Source organism: Prenolepis imparis, unplaced genomic scaffold, assembly GCF_030444845.1.
Source record: "Prenolepis imparis isolate NDT839.2.m4 unplaced genomic scaffold, iyPreImpa1.0 SCAF_10, whole genome shotgun sequence".
NCBI lineage: Eukaryota > Metazoa > Arthropoda > Insecta > Hymenoptera > Formicidae > Prenolepis > Prenolepis imparis.
In genome coordinates this window covers 10971634-10984527 of record NW_028141168.1, presented here as the reverse complement: position 1 = coordinate 10984527, position 12894 = coordinate 10971634, and the positions used below count along the sequence as shown (strand labels likewise).

The following is a 12894-nucleotide window of genomic DNA, read 5'->3' as shown; positions in this document are numbered from 1 at the left end:
ATTTCGAAATATTATTTTCATCGCTTTACTCGACAAATCTTTCGCGCTAAGCTTTGTCGAGTCAAATCATCCCCCCTCGGGAAAAGAAACATTTATATACATATTTATTATCCGCCAAACATTCGCGACCGGTTCGTGCTCGCCAACAGCAGCACGCTTGGCCGCCGAAGTTACATATATACTATCACAGCCGCGCGATGCATGCCGTCCTGTTGCTTTTGTTCGGAGAACGGTCAGAGAACAAGGTCGCGAGATAGGTAAAATGGCAGCCGTTGAGCGGTCCGTGTCAGGATAATAGAACGAACGTACAATATACATATATATAGTTGCCTAGTCGTCGACATTCGACGCGATTCCGCTCGACGACATATTGCCTGCTCTTATTCCAGGACACAAACGCCGCATTTCGCGTAAATATCTGTCGCGATTTTCTTATATCTTACATTCACAGTTCGCGAACTAAGTGAGAATTTAATTACAACACAGGTGCCTCACCGGTATAATTTCGACGCTGTTATACACACGACTCGACCCCGTGACATCGCGTTCAAAATTCGTATCTATATCGACGTTTTCTTTAAAAAACGGAGAACCGGACTTCGGTGAACGAATTCTCGTTGATTTTGTGAAAATCAAAAAGATTTCTATGAAAAAAAAGGAAAGAGAGATACAATTGTGTCAACGTTCGCGACACTTATTTGATGAGATCCTTGTATAACAGATTCTCCCTGTGTGTTCTATCATTTATATAAATCGTATATACTTTCGTATTAATATATATTTGTGCAATTTCAATATATATCGCGAATACAGCCAAGTGTACGTGTATTAACATCTATATTCTATATTCGATGAAAAAGAATATATATATCTGAATAGAGCGTTAGCGCTCTGTTAATATCCCAACGGCATTAAGAGTTATTAACGCAATACATCAATGTTCTCATCGAGAATACAACAGCGAATCTTGGTAAAATCTCGAGAAGTAGCAATGCTTGTCCAGGATACGTAACTCGCAGTCATGCAGTGTTGTTTCTGCGAAAAGTCTGACGACACAGCGTGTTTCCCATCGCCGGTACATATTATATGTGCGCGTGGGACACGCGCTATCGGTGTAAATATTGAACAAGTGACGTAATTAGTTGCGCGAGGCATGATAATAAGCGGGGACGTCGTTACTTGTCGGCGCGCCTCGCGATCAGATAACGCGACGTACGAAATTGTTCCTCTTTTCGAGGTCGACGCACCATTCGTATCTGCTGAGGAAGAGCACCTGATAAAAGATTCAGTTCGAATCTGTCGTCGTTGCCGACCTCTCGCTGTCTCTCGAATTCCCGCTGGCGGAAACGATCGAAATGGAGGTAAGTCTTCCTCTTTCTCTCTCTTATTATTTTCAAAACATTATATACTTCGACAACCGGAATTTCTTCGGAGCAATCGATTCCAGACTCTGTATATATTATTGTGAAACATTGTTGTTTGTCAGACGTTGTTTGAGAGAGCTGCCTGTTTGAACTGTCTTTCTTACGCTTCCTGCAATTTAAAATGAAATATGTGAGTATGTATCTTTATTGAAGAATCGTGATAAAAAAAAGAAGCAGAAAAAATTAACTTAACGAAAAAAACAAAAAAAAACCAGATGAATAGATAAAAATAAACGCAAATATATACATTTACTATTGAGTGAAGGAAAAAATTAAAAAATATTTTTGAAAATACAATAGAACGAATTATAAACACGATTATTTATCCTATTTCTTTAATACATATGTAAATAATATTTAAAAAATATACACAATATATATATACAATATATAAAAATATTAATAATATAAATAAGAACATAATATAAATAAGAAGTAATATTATAAAAAGCTAACTCTTCGAAGATTCCACTAGATAAGAATTAATTTCAGATCACAATGTTACGCGTGTAACATTGTGATGCTGTGTTTACACCGATACTATTTATTAAGACACCTGTGTGACGTTAATATCTCGTATCTCTCTTTAGAACTTCTTCTAGTTACTAATTTAGTATTTTAATTACGTAAACGGTGCCAATGCGTCGCGTTGATTTGCATTCATATCACTAAGTAATGTAAGCATAATTACATTGCAATTTTGAGATAAAAATATATATAATTATATATTATAAAAATATATATAATTATATTATAAAAGATTAATAAAAAATGTCTTCTAAAATATTAATTAATATGCTTTTACTCTAATTTTAATTGTTTATTTGCTTATTATTTAAAAAGTATGATTAAAATATCCTTCATGTAAGAGAAGTGTTTTTCTTTTAGGATATTATTTATTTTTACCTTTTTCCTGAACTTAAAATATGAATCGTTTTACAAAAGTTGAAGCATATATCATTTAAGAATTGAAAGAAACGGATGTGTCATCTCTATTCGTAAAGTACTCACCAGTTCCTATTTATATGCATATTTTTGATCATATGCTAATTAGCATTCCTCGATGAATACGTGTCCTAAATTGAAAATGTATGGCATCTATAAGAATCTTCCAGTCTTCCGAGATCGATTAATTTTAATCATCGATATTGTGCGCAATCTTCATCATAAAACTTATTGCCAAAATGAGAAGATGATCATGTTTATCACCTTTAAATGCAATGTAAAAATCTCTTTGTCTCTGAAAACAAATAAAAAATGTATGTAAATGTAAAAATCTGTCTCTAAAAAAAACAATTAAAAACTAAATGTTACAGCCGGTTAAAGAAACAATCTAACAACTTGCTTTTTCAATAACGATTTTTATACTACGATACGGATGAATAAAGAAAATTTATGATGATTTAATTAGAATTCCTATATAACTCGAGGAGTCTTAACATTTCGATCGTTGATCCTACATTAACGAGTCCCAAATCTTATATACAAGTTCATGTTTTTCAATCTCATTCTCACAAATATATTGCATACATATTTTATAATTTATAACGCTCTAAAAAAATTAGTATGACAATCGAAATGTTAATGAAGGGAATCGTATCGGTCGGTTCTCGAAGGAATCGAAAATGCATATATCGAGGGAAGAGCGACGAAAGAGTGGTAAGAAGACTCGTGGCCCATTTCTTTTAGAAAGGAAACGGTGATTACAGTTAAGCCGTTGCCTCCATCAGTGCTTCGCTCAGTTTTCTGTGGACAGCATTCCTGATCGACACAGCTGCTTACCTGGAAATTCTTCCGAGAAGTTCGGTACCGGTTGTGTGTGTTACATATTCCTTTTTTCATCGAGTTCTCATGTGCCCTTTTCACGCATCTTTTCATCAACTTTTAGTAGCAGTTTCCTTGTTAGAAAGATACGGATGAGATACGGTTAAAAATTGCCGGCATCTGATTACGAGTCCAGTCGATTGATGAAAGCAAAATCTATGTACGCTTCTCTTTGAATAAATTATAGTAAACCTATGACAGATAAAAAATTAATTAATTTTTGCCCTCTTAAGAAAAAGAAAGAGAAGAGAACAAGATAAATTATGCATTATAATAAATAAATAAATAAAAAAAGTACGATATTGATTTTTGCTGACAAGATTGTAATTTTGGTTTGTGTCCTTTTCAGGAAATGTCATTTTTTTATCTGCTTTTGCAATGACGTGTCGGGCAGTTGCAGAGAAACGCGATATAATTTCTTTTAAAGATAAACTGATAACGCATCCGATATGCGATCAATAAATAATGTACATATAGCAGATTATCGTTGTAATAAATGATTTTTTTTGCATCTCTGAAAAGTGTTTCATCCTGCTGTTGCGTGCGTAATTTCATTGAAAGTGTTACAGTGTTATTATGTGAATGAAATACGCGTCTGGAACAATTTAAGTAGATTACAGTCCATTCATTAATTAGTGTGTTAAGTTTCGAGAGATATGTGCGATGAAAAAGATTATATATTTGGAATTTAGATACATATTTAATGATAAAAAGTATAAAAGCTTAAAGATGCGTCACATTTTTCTGATTCATCGATTAGAAGTTTTTCAGACAAAAAAAATTTCAATTTTAATTTTAAATTTATCAGATAAGCCCCTAAATATTTAATTAAAATTAAAAGCATTGTCAGAGTAATCTTATATAAATATCAGCGAATTTCATATATACCTTATTGGTATGAAAAAAATCAAGGATCAAACTCACATATCTTTTTAGATCTTTACGTAAGAATTTTTTAATTAATATGCACACAGACGGAGCACAGACTGGAGCAATTGAGGAAGGCGACAGATAGAATACAAAGGGAGATCGAAGAAGTCACCGAGAGGGAGCACGAACTGAAGAACGTGGGTAGCATTAAGACTATATCCCACGAGACGGTGGACTCTAAGGTAATTTTTAAAAATATATATAAATAATAAAATATATTGTACCAAATAATACGAAATTACATCTAATTAATCAATTTTTTACGTAGGTTCGTCGCATGCCGCAAGCTCTGGCCTCGGGCAAGTTGAAAAGAACAACGTCGACCCCGCAGATTCTGGAGGCAGTCAGTCTGTCGCCGAGCTTGACGCCGAAGATGACGAACGGCGTGATATCTACGCGTACAACGCCGACACCGCTGCGTTTCGCGAGCGCGCCAAGTCATAAAGGTCTGATGCACAGATTTCTGGCCACACGAGGAAAGATCTATAAGAACAGATCGGACAGCAACGACAGCTTGAGTCCTCCCATAACACCTACCATCACGCTCAATCCTCTAAGTATCAAGGCCTTCAACAGAACGTTGGAGATACAATTGGAGCCGGACAACGAGCCAAAAAAGCCACTGGCGAGGAAAGGATACGTTCCTGTCGAACAGAAAATTCAGAAGGAGTTACACGACATGAAGGAACGAGAGAACGAGTTAAGGTATGAAAATTTTTATAGTAAAAAAAAGATAATCTACTTTTAAGATTAAATTAAAGATTATAATCTAAGTTTAATCCTTTCAAACTTTTAAAACTAATTTTCTATATTACTTTAAAACAAAAAATTGGTCTATTATTACATTTCCAATTTTTTTCCCTTTAACAATAAACGGCAATACAAATTTGAATAATAATGAAGTCGGATGAGTTACTTAATATATATTTGATTTTGTTTACAATAAAGCAAGCGTTAATAAGGATTATACCACATTGGTAAGATAAAATTGTTTGTATGTATAATAAAAATCTATAAAGAAATTTTTTATATTTCTCGCTCGATTATTTTATTCGTAAAAGTACAGTATGCGACTTACGTGTAAATTTCATTTACATTTTTAGATTGGTGAGATCCCAGATGTGGGCCAAGTCTCAACCAAATCTACTCGATATAGGGAACGATAATGATTCTGATATTTACGATGGCTCCAGTTCTCTTAGAAGCGGCACTTCCACCAATACTCTGAATGAAGATGAAATTGAACGAGAATATAAAGGAAAACATAAAGTAAGAACGATGTTTTTTTAAAGAACATGATTATATAGTCGATCATCAAGCTAATGAAAATTAATTAAATTAATTGACAATTAAATTAGCTTAGTTAACATTTATAAAGGCAATTCTTTCGAACGCTCTTGCTAATACCTTGATTAACTAGGCGATTAAAATCTCTTTCATTGTATTTGTAGCCTAGTCCACGACGTCGTAACACGCTCATTGCTCAATGGGAGAATCTGATAGCCGCCAAGAGAGAATCTCTGGAGAATAACAACGAAAACGATAGTTACTTCTGAAAATTCTATAGCTTCAAGTGGATGCTTCTTGCAAATCACAACTTTATCCTCATCTTTATCTGATCATCATTATCTGGCAACATAAAAATTGTAAATTAATAGTAATAATATTTTATTATATTGTTTTATATTATATAATGAGATGTTTCTCTGCCGTTTTTTCAAACGACACATATGTTGAATATACAAATCATCGATTTTCTTGTTTATCTTGTCTATATAGTTTATTTTTACGAATGAAGAATTTTTTTCGTGTTTGAATATTTATATATATATGCGCTATAGCGTTAATTAGAATCAACAAATTTTCAGTATTAAAGTTGCTAGAGCACTAAATGTAATTATTTATATAATTTCTTATAATATTATCTTAAGAATCTATTTTAAGAAAGTAGAGCACATATTTTCTTTCATCGTTATATATTAATGAATTGTAATACGAATACAATAATATGTATTCTCACTTGTAAACGACTGAAAATTTTTATGTAGTTATTGTCTGATATAATTTTTCCAGTGTATGTAAAGTGTCCCAGTAGTGTGCTTATATAATGATTGTTAAAAACCCACTCGATTAGCATATGTATGATATTAATATATATGTATATGTGTTTAAGTACTTATATATATATATATATATATATATATATATATATTAGTTTTAAAGAGATAGTTAAGTTGATGCATACACGCACATGTGAAAACAATTACAATAAATAGTTAAACATGTGCAATTATTATCTTTATTACAGAATATTATATGCAAAATATTTAATTATTAATAAATAAAGACAGATTATATATATGAGTTATATATTATATATATATTATTAATTACAAAAGACACAATAAAATGTGGCAGTTTCCTTTTGATGTACAGTAAAGAATATATTGTATTAACATAATTGAATGTCGAATATATATAAAACAAGAATTACTGTACATGCATTTTTTAAATTTAATATATATATATATATTTTAAAAAATTAAACTAAACATTAAAACTTTTAGTTGGACCTCTCATATAAACGAATTAAATTAAACAGATAAAAATATAGCAAAAAAATTTACAATAATTGCACAATCAATTTTTAATTTATTCTCTTCTCCAGCTGCATTTTTCGATATTTGTTTTCCTTTTTCTTTTTTTCTCTCTCATCAGTGGTTCTCAAATGTTTTTAAATCGTTCTGTATGACATATGACCTCAACAAACTATATCTCAAATCTAACCTTAAAAGCCGCGTGGTCATGTAAAATCCAACCTTACGTGGAATTAAAATCATTAGGAAAATATAGTGCAAATATACAAATTCTTGTGATATATTTTAATTGTGTTATGACACTATGGCTGTAGAAGCAGGTGAAATGGATAAAAATATAGAAATTAAACTTTTAATTAATTTCTCTACAGAAAAAGGTATATATACATGTATAAATAAATATAAATGATTGTGTATTGTAATTATTGATTCTGCTAATATATATCTTTTTTATAAAACTGTGTAATTTATCTCAATAATTGTTTTCAATTGCAGTTTCTAATTTGCCACATAATGTATGCAGCATATTAAATGGCCAATACAAAGATATAATAAATAGTGAACTTTCTACATTTATCAAAGCAATAAGCAATGATGATAGCATACAAGAAATCGTGAATAACAGTATATCTGAAACTGATAAGCATTTGTCGTGGCTATGCGTAGGAATAGCTTCATTGTTACATTTTGCCCAATGCAATTGGACAGGTCCGCATGTCGATGAAGATATTGAATGGTTAAAAATCAGGAGAGATGAAGCACTTAAAAGCTTATCGCTACATGATGAATGTAGTATAAATGTACAAAAGCCTGAGCTTCTTTATCTATCCAAGAAAATATTTTCTAATAGTGATTTACAGCTAAAGTACGAAAGTTGCATTTGGTGGCTATTTAGAGCTAATCTATTGCATCAACATGTACTAGATGAAACTTCAGGAATAATATTGGAAGAAACTGAGCATATAATATCACAAATTAATAATCTTGATATATTAAAGAATCCTCTTTGTAAGCTATTATTCAATCTCGAATTTGCTAGATTTTATTTGTGCTATAGAAGATTGCAAAATTCTGAAGAATATCTTGAACATGCACAGAGCATAGCAGGTTTAACATTAAATCTAGAAGGAGCAATGGGAAAACGCACAAAGTACCAACAAGAAGAAAAAGCACAGTTGTACTTGAAAGTGGGAATAAACAAAGATATTTTTCCATCAATAGATTGCGAAGACATACCAAAATCTTTGAACTTGAATGACGAATTAAGATTGGAACGGATTGAATTTTCAGAACACAAAGAGGAGATCCAATTGGGTGCACTGGAAGAGGCAATAATTTTAACAAAATAGTAAGTATTACTAAGTATTATTCATATTTAAACATATAGTATGAATATATTTTAACAGTAAATAGTGCTCAGTTGCAGATGAGTCAACCTAAGCACAAACTCACTGATGAGGAAATTATAATCTATCTAACAGTAAGCTGCAATATTACATTTTTCACGTTTTATTTGTTAGTAAATATATAATATTATTAAGAAAAATATTTTTTCTAGAAAATTGTAGAGAATACAAAGAATTGGTCATTAAAGATGACTTCTTTGTGTTGTCGTTGCTTATTGGAATCTGATGATAAAAGAACTGTCGAGCGATCTATGATGCAAACAGAGTCTTTACTGAAAGATTGCAATGATACAAAAGCACCTGTAGCCAGAAGAATGGATCTATTTTTCGCAAGCGGTATGAAACCTATTTGGACATTGGAAGAGAACTGGGCTAACTTAATGTTCAGTCTTGGCCTGGTGAAGGGAGCTCTAGAAGTTTTTATAAAACTTGGATTATGGCAGAATGTGATTATTTGTTATAATTTATTAAATTTGAAACATAAGGTATGTATATCAAGTATAATATGCGCAGTCACGATACAATATAAATATAATAATATAAAATAAATGATATATATGAACAAATTTGCAGGCAGCTGAGATTATTCAGCAAGAAATATCTAAGAAGCCAACAGTAATGTTGTGGTGTCTACTAGGAGATGTAACTGGAGATGTGAATCATTATGAAACAGCATGGAGATTGTCCGAGGAAAAAAGCAGTAGAGTTCAAAGACATTGGGGATTCTATTATTTTACAAAGAAAAATGTTAGTATCTGGACTATTAATTTTTAATCTAAATCTCTTAGACATTTAATGTAATATATATATATATATTTTTTTTAGTATGTTGAAGCTGTACCACACTTAAAGTTATCAGTCGAATTGAATAACATTCAAGAGCATGTGTGGTTTAGATTAGGCTATGCAGCATTGCAGATAGAGGATTGGAAGTTAGCTGCTACAGCATATAGACGTTACTGTGCTTTAGAACAATCTGTATGTATATACATAATTGTGATATTGCTATTTTTATAGTCGATATATGAGCTAAATAAAATTCTTATTTGAAAATTCCAGACTTTTGAAGCATGGAACAATTTAGCAAAAGCATACATTAAATTAGGAGATAAACCAAGAGCTTGGAAATCTCTACAGGATGCTATAAAATGTAATTATGATCGTTGGGAAGTGTGGGATAATTTGATGGTTGTCAGCATCGATTTGGGACATTTTTCAGAAGTAAGTACTATTCATAAATATTTGACAAATTGAATTTCTACATTCTCTATTAAGATTCTCATCTAAATTAATTTGAAGCATATTGGCGACAATAGTTATAAAATTAGTTATGTTATTTATATTAAACAATATTTTTAATGAAATAATTTTACTTTGTTTCAGGTCATTCGATGTTATCATCGAATCTTGGATTTGAAAAACAATCACTTAGATATTCAAGTTCTTCAAATATTGACTAATGCTATAATAAACAACATTAATGATGCAGATGGAAATTCGGCGTCTCGTTTGCTTCAAAATAGTCTGGAATTATTTGGAAGAATTACTAGTTCTAATATTAATAGTCCAGATATTTGGAGAATGTATGCTGAGCTTGTAGCATTGAGAAAGACAGACATTGATAACGAGAGAGCAGCGCAATATCTACAACAAGCACATCGCATTGCTACTTCAAATCCAACATGGTTTCACAGAGAAGAAACGACTCTAAGTGTGTTGGAGTTATGTTGTATTTTGGCACAAGTAAATTTACATTGTTCTAACAATATTGCAGTTGTCAAAAAAAGAAAAATATTAGGAAGTGCAAAATTATCACTTCAGGGAGTTGTAAAAAAGATCAAAGAGCAAGAGTGGAATAATACAAATATCGTTGAACAATTAACAAAAGTTGAAGACTATTTAACAATTATAACAAATGAATTGGAACAAATAAAATCGACATCGTAAAAATATTATTTACTTGTATTTATATTTTTCACTTATATGAAGAATAGTTCATGCAAATCTTTGTATGAATTTTATAACACAATTGATTTTAATAAAATAGTTTTATTATGAAAAATAGATGCATTTTAAATGATATCTCGCAGATATTTGGAGAGAATATAGAAATGAAAAAATTAAAAACGATCAATTTTACATATTATCAAATTAATCTTAAAAAAAAAGAGATCTCAGCAGATTTTTAAATTGTAATTGAGAAAATAATTTCTCTAAAGTAAAACAATACCAAAAACCAACGTGAAGTATTAATCATATATAATATATTTAATTGTATGATATACTTTCTTATTAATTTATCTTACACATGATATAATAATAGTATAAAAGTTTGTGAGAATAGTATTGTTTGAACATCTTCCACCCTTAACAAAACTGGATGTCATTTTTCGATTATTGACATTTTTGTCCATTTTATGTTTCTTTGCAATTACATGTTCAAAAAAATTTAATGAAATTGTCACCTGTTAGTTATATATTATCTCGCAGTGTTGGAACTTAATTGCACTCCTCTTTCTGGTGCCTAGAAGTTTGCCTCTTGACACTTTGTCTCTCTTTTTAAATAATTCACATTTTATTGACAATCGTAATCTGTTTCTTCTTTTACAAAAAACAGTTGAATTTAACTGAAAGAGGGGGAGAGGGAGGGAGGAAATTATATTCACTTCGACACTATTCGGCTTCGGCTGCCGAACGTGACCGAACAATTCCGAGTCGAGCCGAACAGACCGAAGGTCGAAGTGGTCGCTCCTGACGTCACAATCTGGCCGTGTGATATTTGACGACATATTTTTCTATTGATAATTAAAAGTGACTGATAAGTTTATCGATCCGTATCATATCGTGACTCGCATTTCAGTAATATTCAAGAGGTCTCTTAGTTATCACAGATCAAATCACAAATATTGTGCTCTTTATTATTTAAGTTCACGTCTAATGTTAAGTGTTTATCTATCGTCGTGCATATATTATACATAAGTATAAGTACATATTCATATATTTGTTGGCATTATTTTACATATCTCGAAACGAGAATGGTATTCATTTTGTAATTGTGTCTTCGTCTTACTTTGTCTTTTTTCTCTTTGTTTAAAAACAAAATTTACATAAAATTTAAATACAATTACTTTAAATACAAAATACAAACATTTTATATATATTATTTAAATTATTAATAATTTATATAAGCACATAATATTTGGCATAAGAAAAAGTTCAACAACTGTTCAATTTCTTTACGATATCAGTTTTATTTTATGACTATAATTATTATCGCATTGAAATAGTAATTTTAATAATAATCTCAGACTATACTTTGGTAAAGAGCTTAATAAACATTTTTATTCTAGATGTCTTTTGCGGGGAAAGTTGTCCTGATAACAGGAGCCAGCTCAGGAATTGGAGTTGCAACAGCTCTTCATTTGTCTCAGCTTGGTGCATCGTTATCACTAAGTGGACGCAATAAGGCTAATTTATGCAAAGTAGCGGCACAATGTAGTGTAAAGACATATATTGTAACGGGAGAATTAACTAATGAAAATGATGTGAAAAATATTATTGACTCTACAATTGAATTTTATGGCAAACTAGATGTTTTAATTAATAATGCTGGAGTTTTGGAGCGTGGTAGTATAGAAACCACAAGTGTGGAACAATATGACAGGTATATAATGATTATATATATATATATATATATATATATATATATATATACATACATTTTTATTGAAGAAAAATATATTCATTTTTAAAATATATCTTAAATATATTAACATGTATTTTCAGGGTTTTCAACATAAACGTTCGTTCAGTGTATCAATTGACAGCATTGGCAGTGCCACATTTAATCAAAACAAAAGGCAATATTGTCAATGTTTCTAGCGTAACTGGATTACGATCCTTCCCAGATTGTCTGGCATATTGCATGAGTAAATCAGCTGTGGATCAATTTACACGTTGTATTGCTTTGGAATTGGGGCCAAAGCAGGTATGCAGAAGTAAAGAAAACTTTACACACACAGAAGCACAGTGATGATTTAATATTATTTTTAATGTCTCATATTTTTAACTGTAGGTGCGCGTAAATGCTGTAAATCCTGGTGTTGTAGTAACAAATCTCCACCGTAGTAGTGGAATGAATGAAGAGCAGTTAGAAACCTTTTTCGAGCATAGCAAAGAGACGCACGTTTTAGGAAGAACCGGCGATGTTACAGAAGTCGCAAAGACTATTGCATTTTTAGCAAGTGACGACGCTAGTTTTATCACGGGCGCAACATTACCTGTGGATGGAGGTAGACATGCTATGTGTCCTCGTTAATAATTTTATATACTTTGTGTAAACAATATATGATATATTTAACATATACAACAATATACATCATATATTTCATTTACAATAGTATACTAATGTCAACAGAGAGATCAATCTATATATTTGTACTCTACTTGGATAAGTAGTTCCATAAAAATAATTAAAAATGTTCTATATTTTTTTCTACATTTGTATAGAGATTATAAACTAACAATATTTGCCATATTGTTTATATGAAAGAAATTACAATGTTTATCTCTATAAAATAAAACTGGAGTGAAAATCTTTAAATAACTTTTTTGTGGCACATATCTCTAATTCTATAAGTTTTGCAAATAGAGTATAAGAGAATGTTACATTAATAGGAAAATTTAATTTATGAGAAGAATTCTCTATCTTTC

General features: G+C 30.8%; 4 protein-coding genes across 11 annotated transcripts; 3 read left to right on the top strand and 1 right to left on the bottom strand.

Annotated features, from left to right (window-relative positions):
* Positions 1-1175: 1175 nt before the first annotated feature.
* LOC145942297 (uncharacterized) lies at positions 1176-3349 on the bottom strand. The gene is made up of 3 exons (XM_083048894.1): positions 3207-3349; positions 2436-2664; positions 1176-1533 (listed from the first exon to the last, which is right to left on the bottom strand). The coding sequence occupies exons 2-3, from the start codon at positions 2465-2467 to the stop codon at positions 1176-1178; spliced, it is 390 nt and encodes a 129-aa protein (XP_082905020.1). The 5' UTR covers positions 2468-2664; positions 3207-3349.
* On the top strand, positions 1223-5769 carry Mdu (mitotic spindle positioning protein meduse). Of its 4 annotated transcripts, XM_083048885.1 has the most exons (6): positions 1242-1361; positions 1487-1554; positions 4223-4360; positions 4447-4883; positions 5282-5447; positions 5630-5769. In XM_083048885.1, exons 2-6 carry the CDS (start codon positions 1546-1548, stop codon positions 5732-5734), a joined length of 855 nt encoding a protein of 284 aa, XP_082905011.1. In that variant the 5' UTR covers positions 1242-1361; positions 1487-1545; the 3' UTR covers positions 5735-5769. The 4 variants fall into 4 exon arrangements, with proteins under 4 accessions (XP_082905013.1, XP_082905011.1, XP_082905010.1 ...); XM_083048887.1 differs by lacking the exon at positions 1487-1554 and having other exon boundaries at positions 1223-1361; XM_083048884.1 differs by lacking the exon at positions 1242-1361 and having other exon boundaries at positions 1440-1554.
* A 1066-nt stretch (positions 5770-6835) lies between these two features.
* On the top strand, positions 6836-10128 carry LOC145942293 (tetratricopeptide repeat protein 27-like). The gene is made up of 8 exons (XM_083048882.1): positions 6836-7152; positions 7271-8123; positions 8189-8255; positions 8334-8666; positions 8755-8928; positions 9007-9159; positions 9241-9402; positions 9565-10128. Exons 1-8 carry the CDS (start codon positions 7080-7082, stop codon positions 10126-10128), a joined length of 2379 nt encoding a protein of 792 aa, XP_082905008.1. The 5' UTR covers positions 6836-7079.
* A 787-nt stretch (positions 10129-10915) lies between these two features.
* On the top strand, positions 10916-12778 carry LOC145942295 (3-oxoacyl-[acyl-carrier-protein] reductase FabG). Of its 5 annotated transcripts, none has more exons than XM_083048890.1 (4): positions 10916-11054; positions 11532-11845; positions 11968-12169; positions 12257-12778. In XM_083048890.1, exons 2-4 carry the CDS (start codon positions 11532-11534, stop codon positions 12497-12499), a joined length of 759 nt encoding a protein of 252 aa, XP_082905016.1. In that variant the 5' UTR covers positions 10916-11054; the 3' UTR covers positions 12500-12778. The 5 variants fall into 5 exon arrangements, with proteins under 5 accessions (XP_082905016.1, XP_082905017.1, XP_082905018.1 ...); XM_083048891.1 differs by having other exon boundaries at positions 10950-11120; XM_083048892.1 differs by having other exon boundaries at positions 10950-11160.
* The last annotated feature ends 116 nt before the right edge of the window (positions 12779-12894 follow it).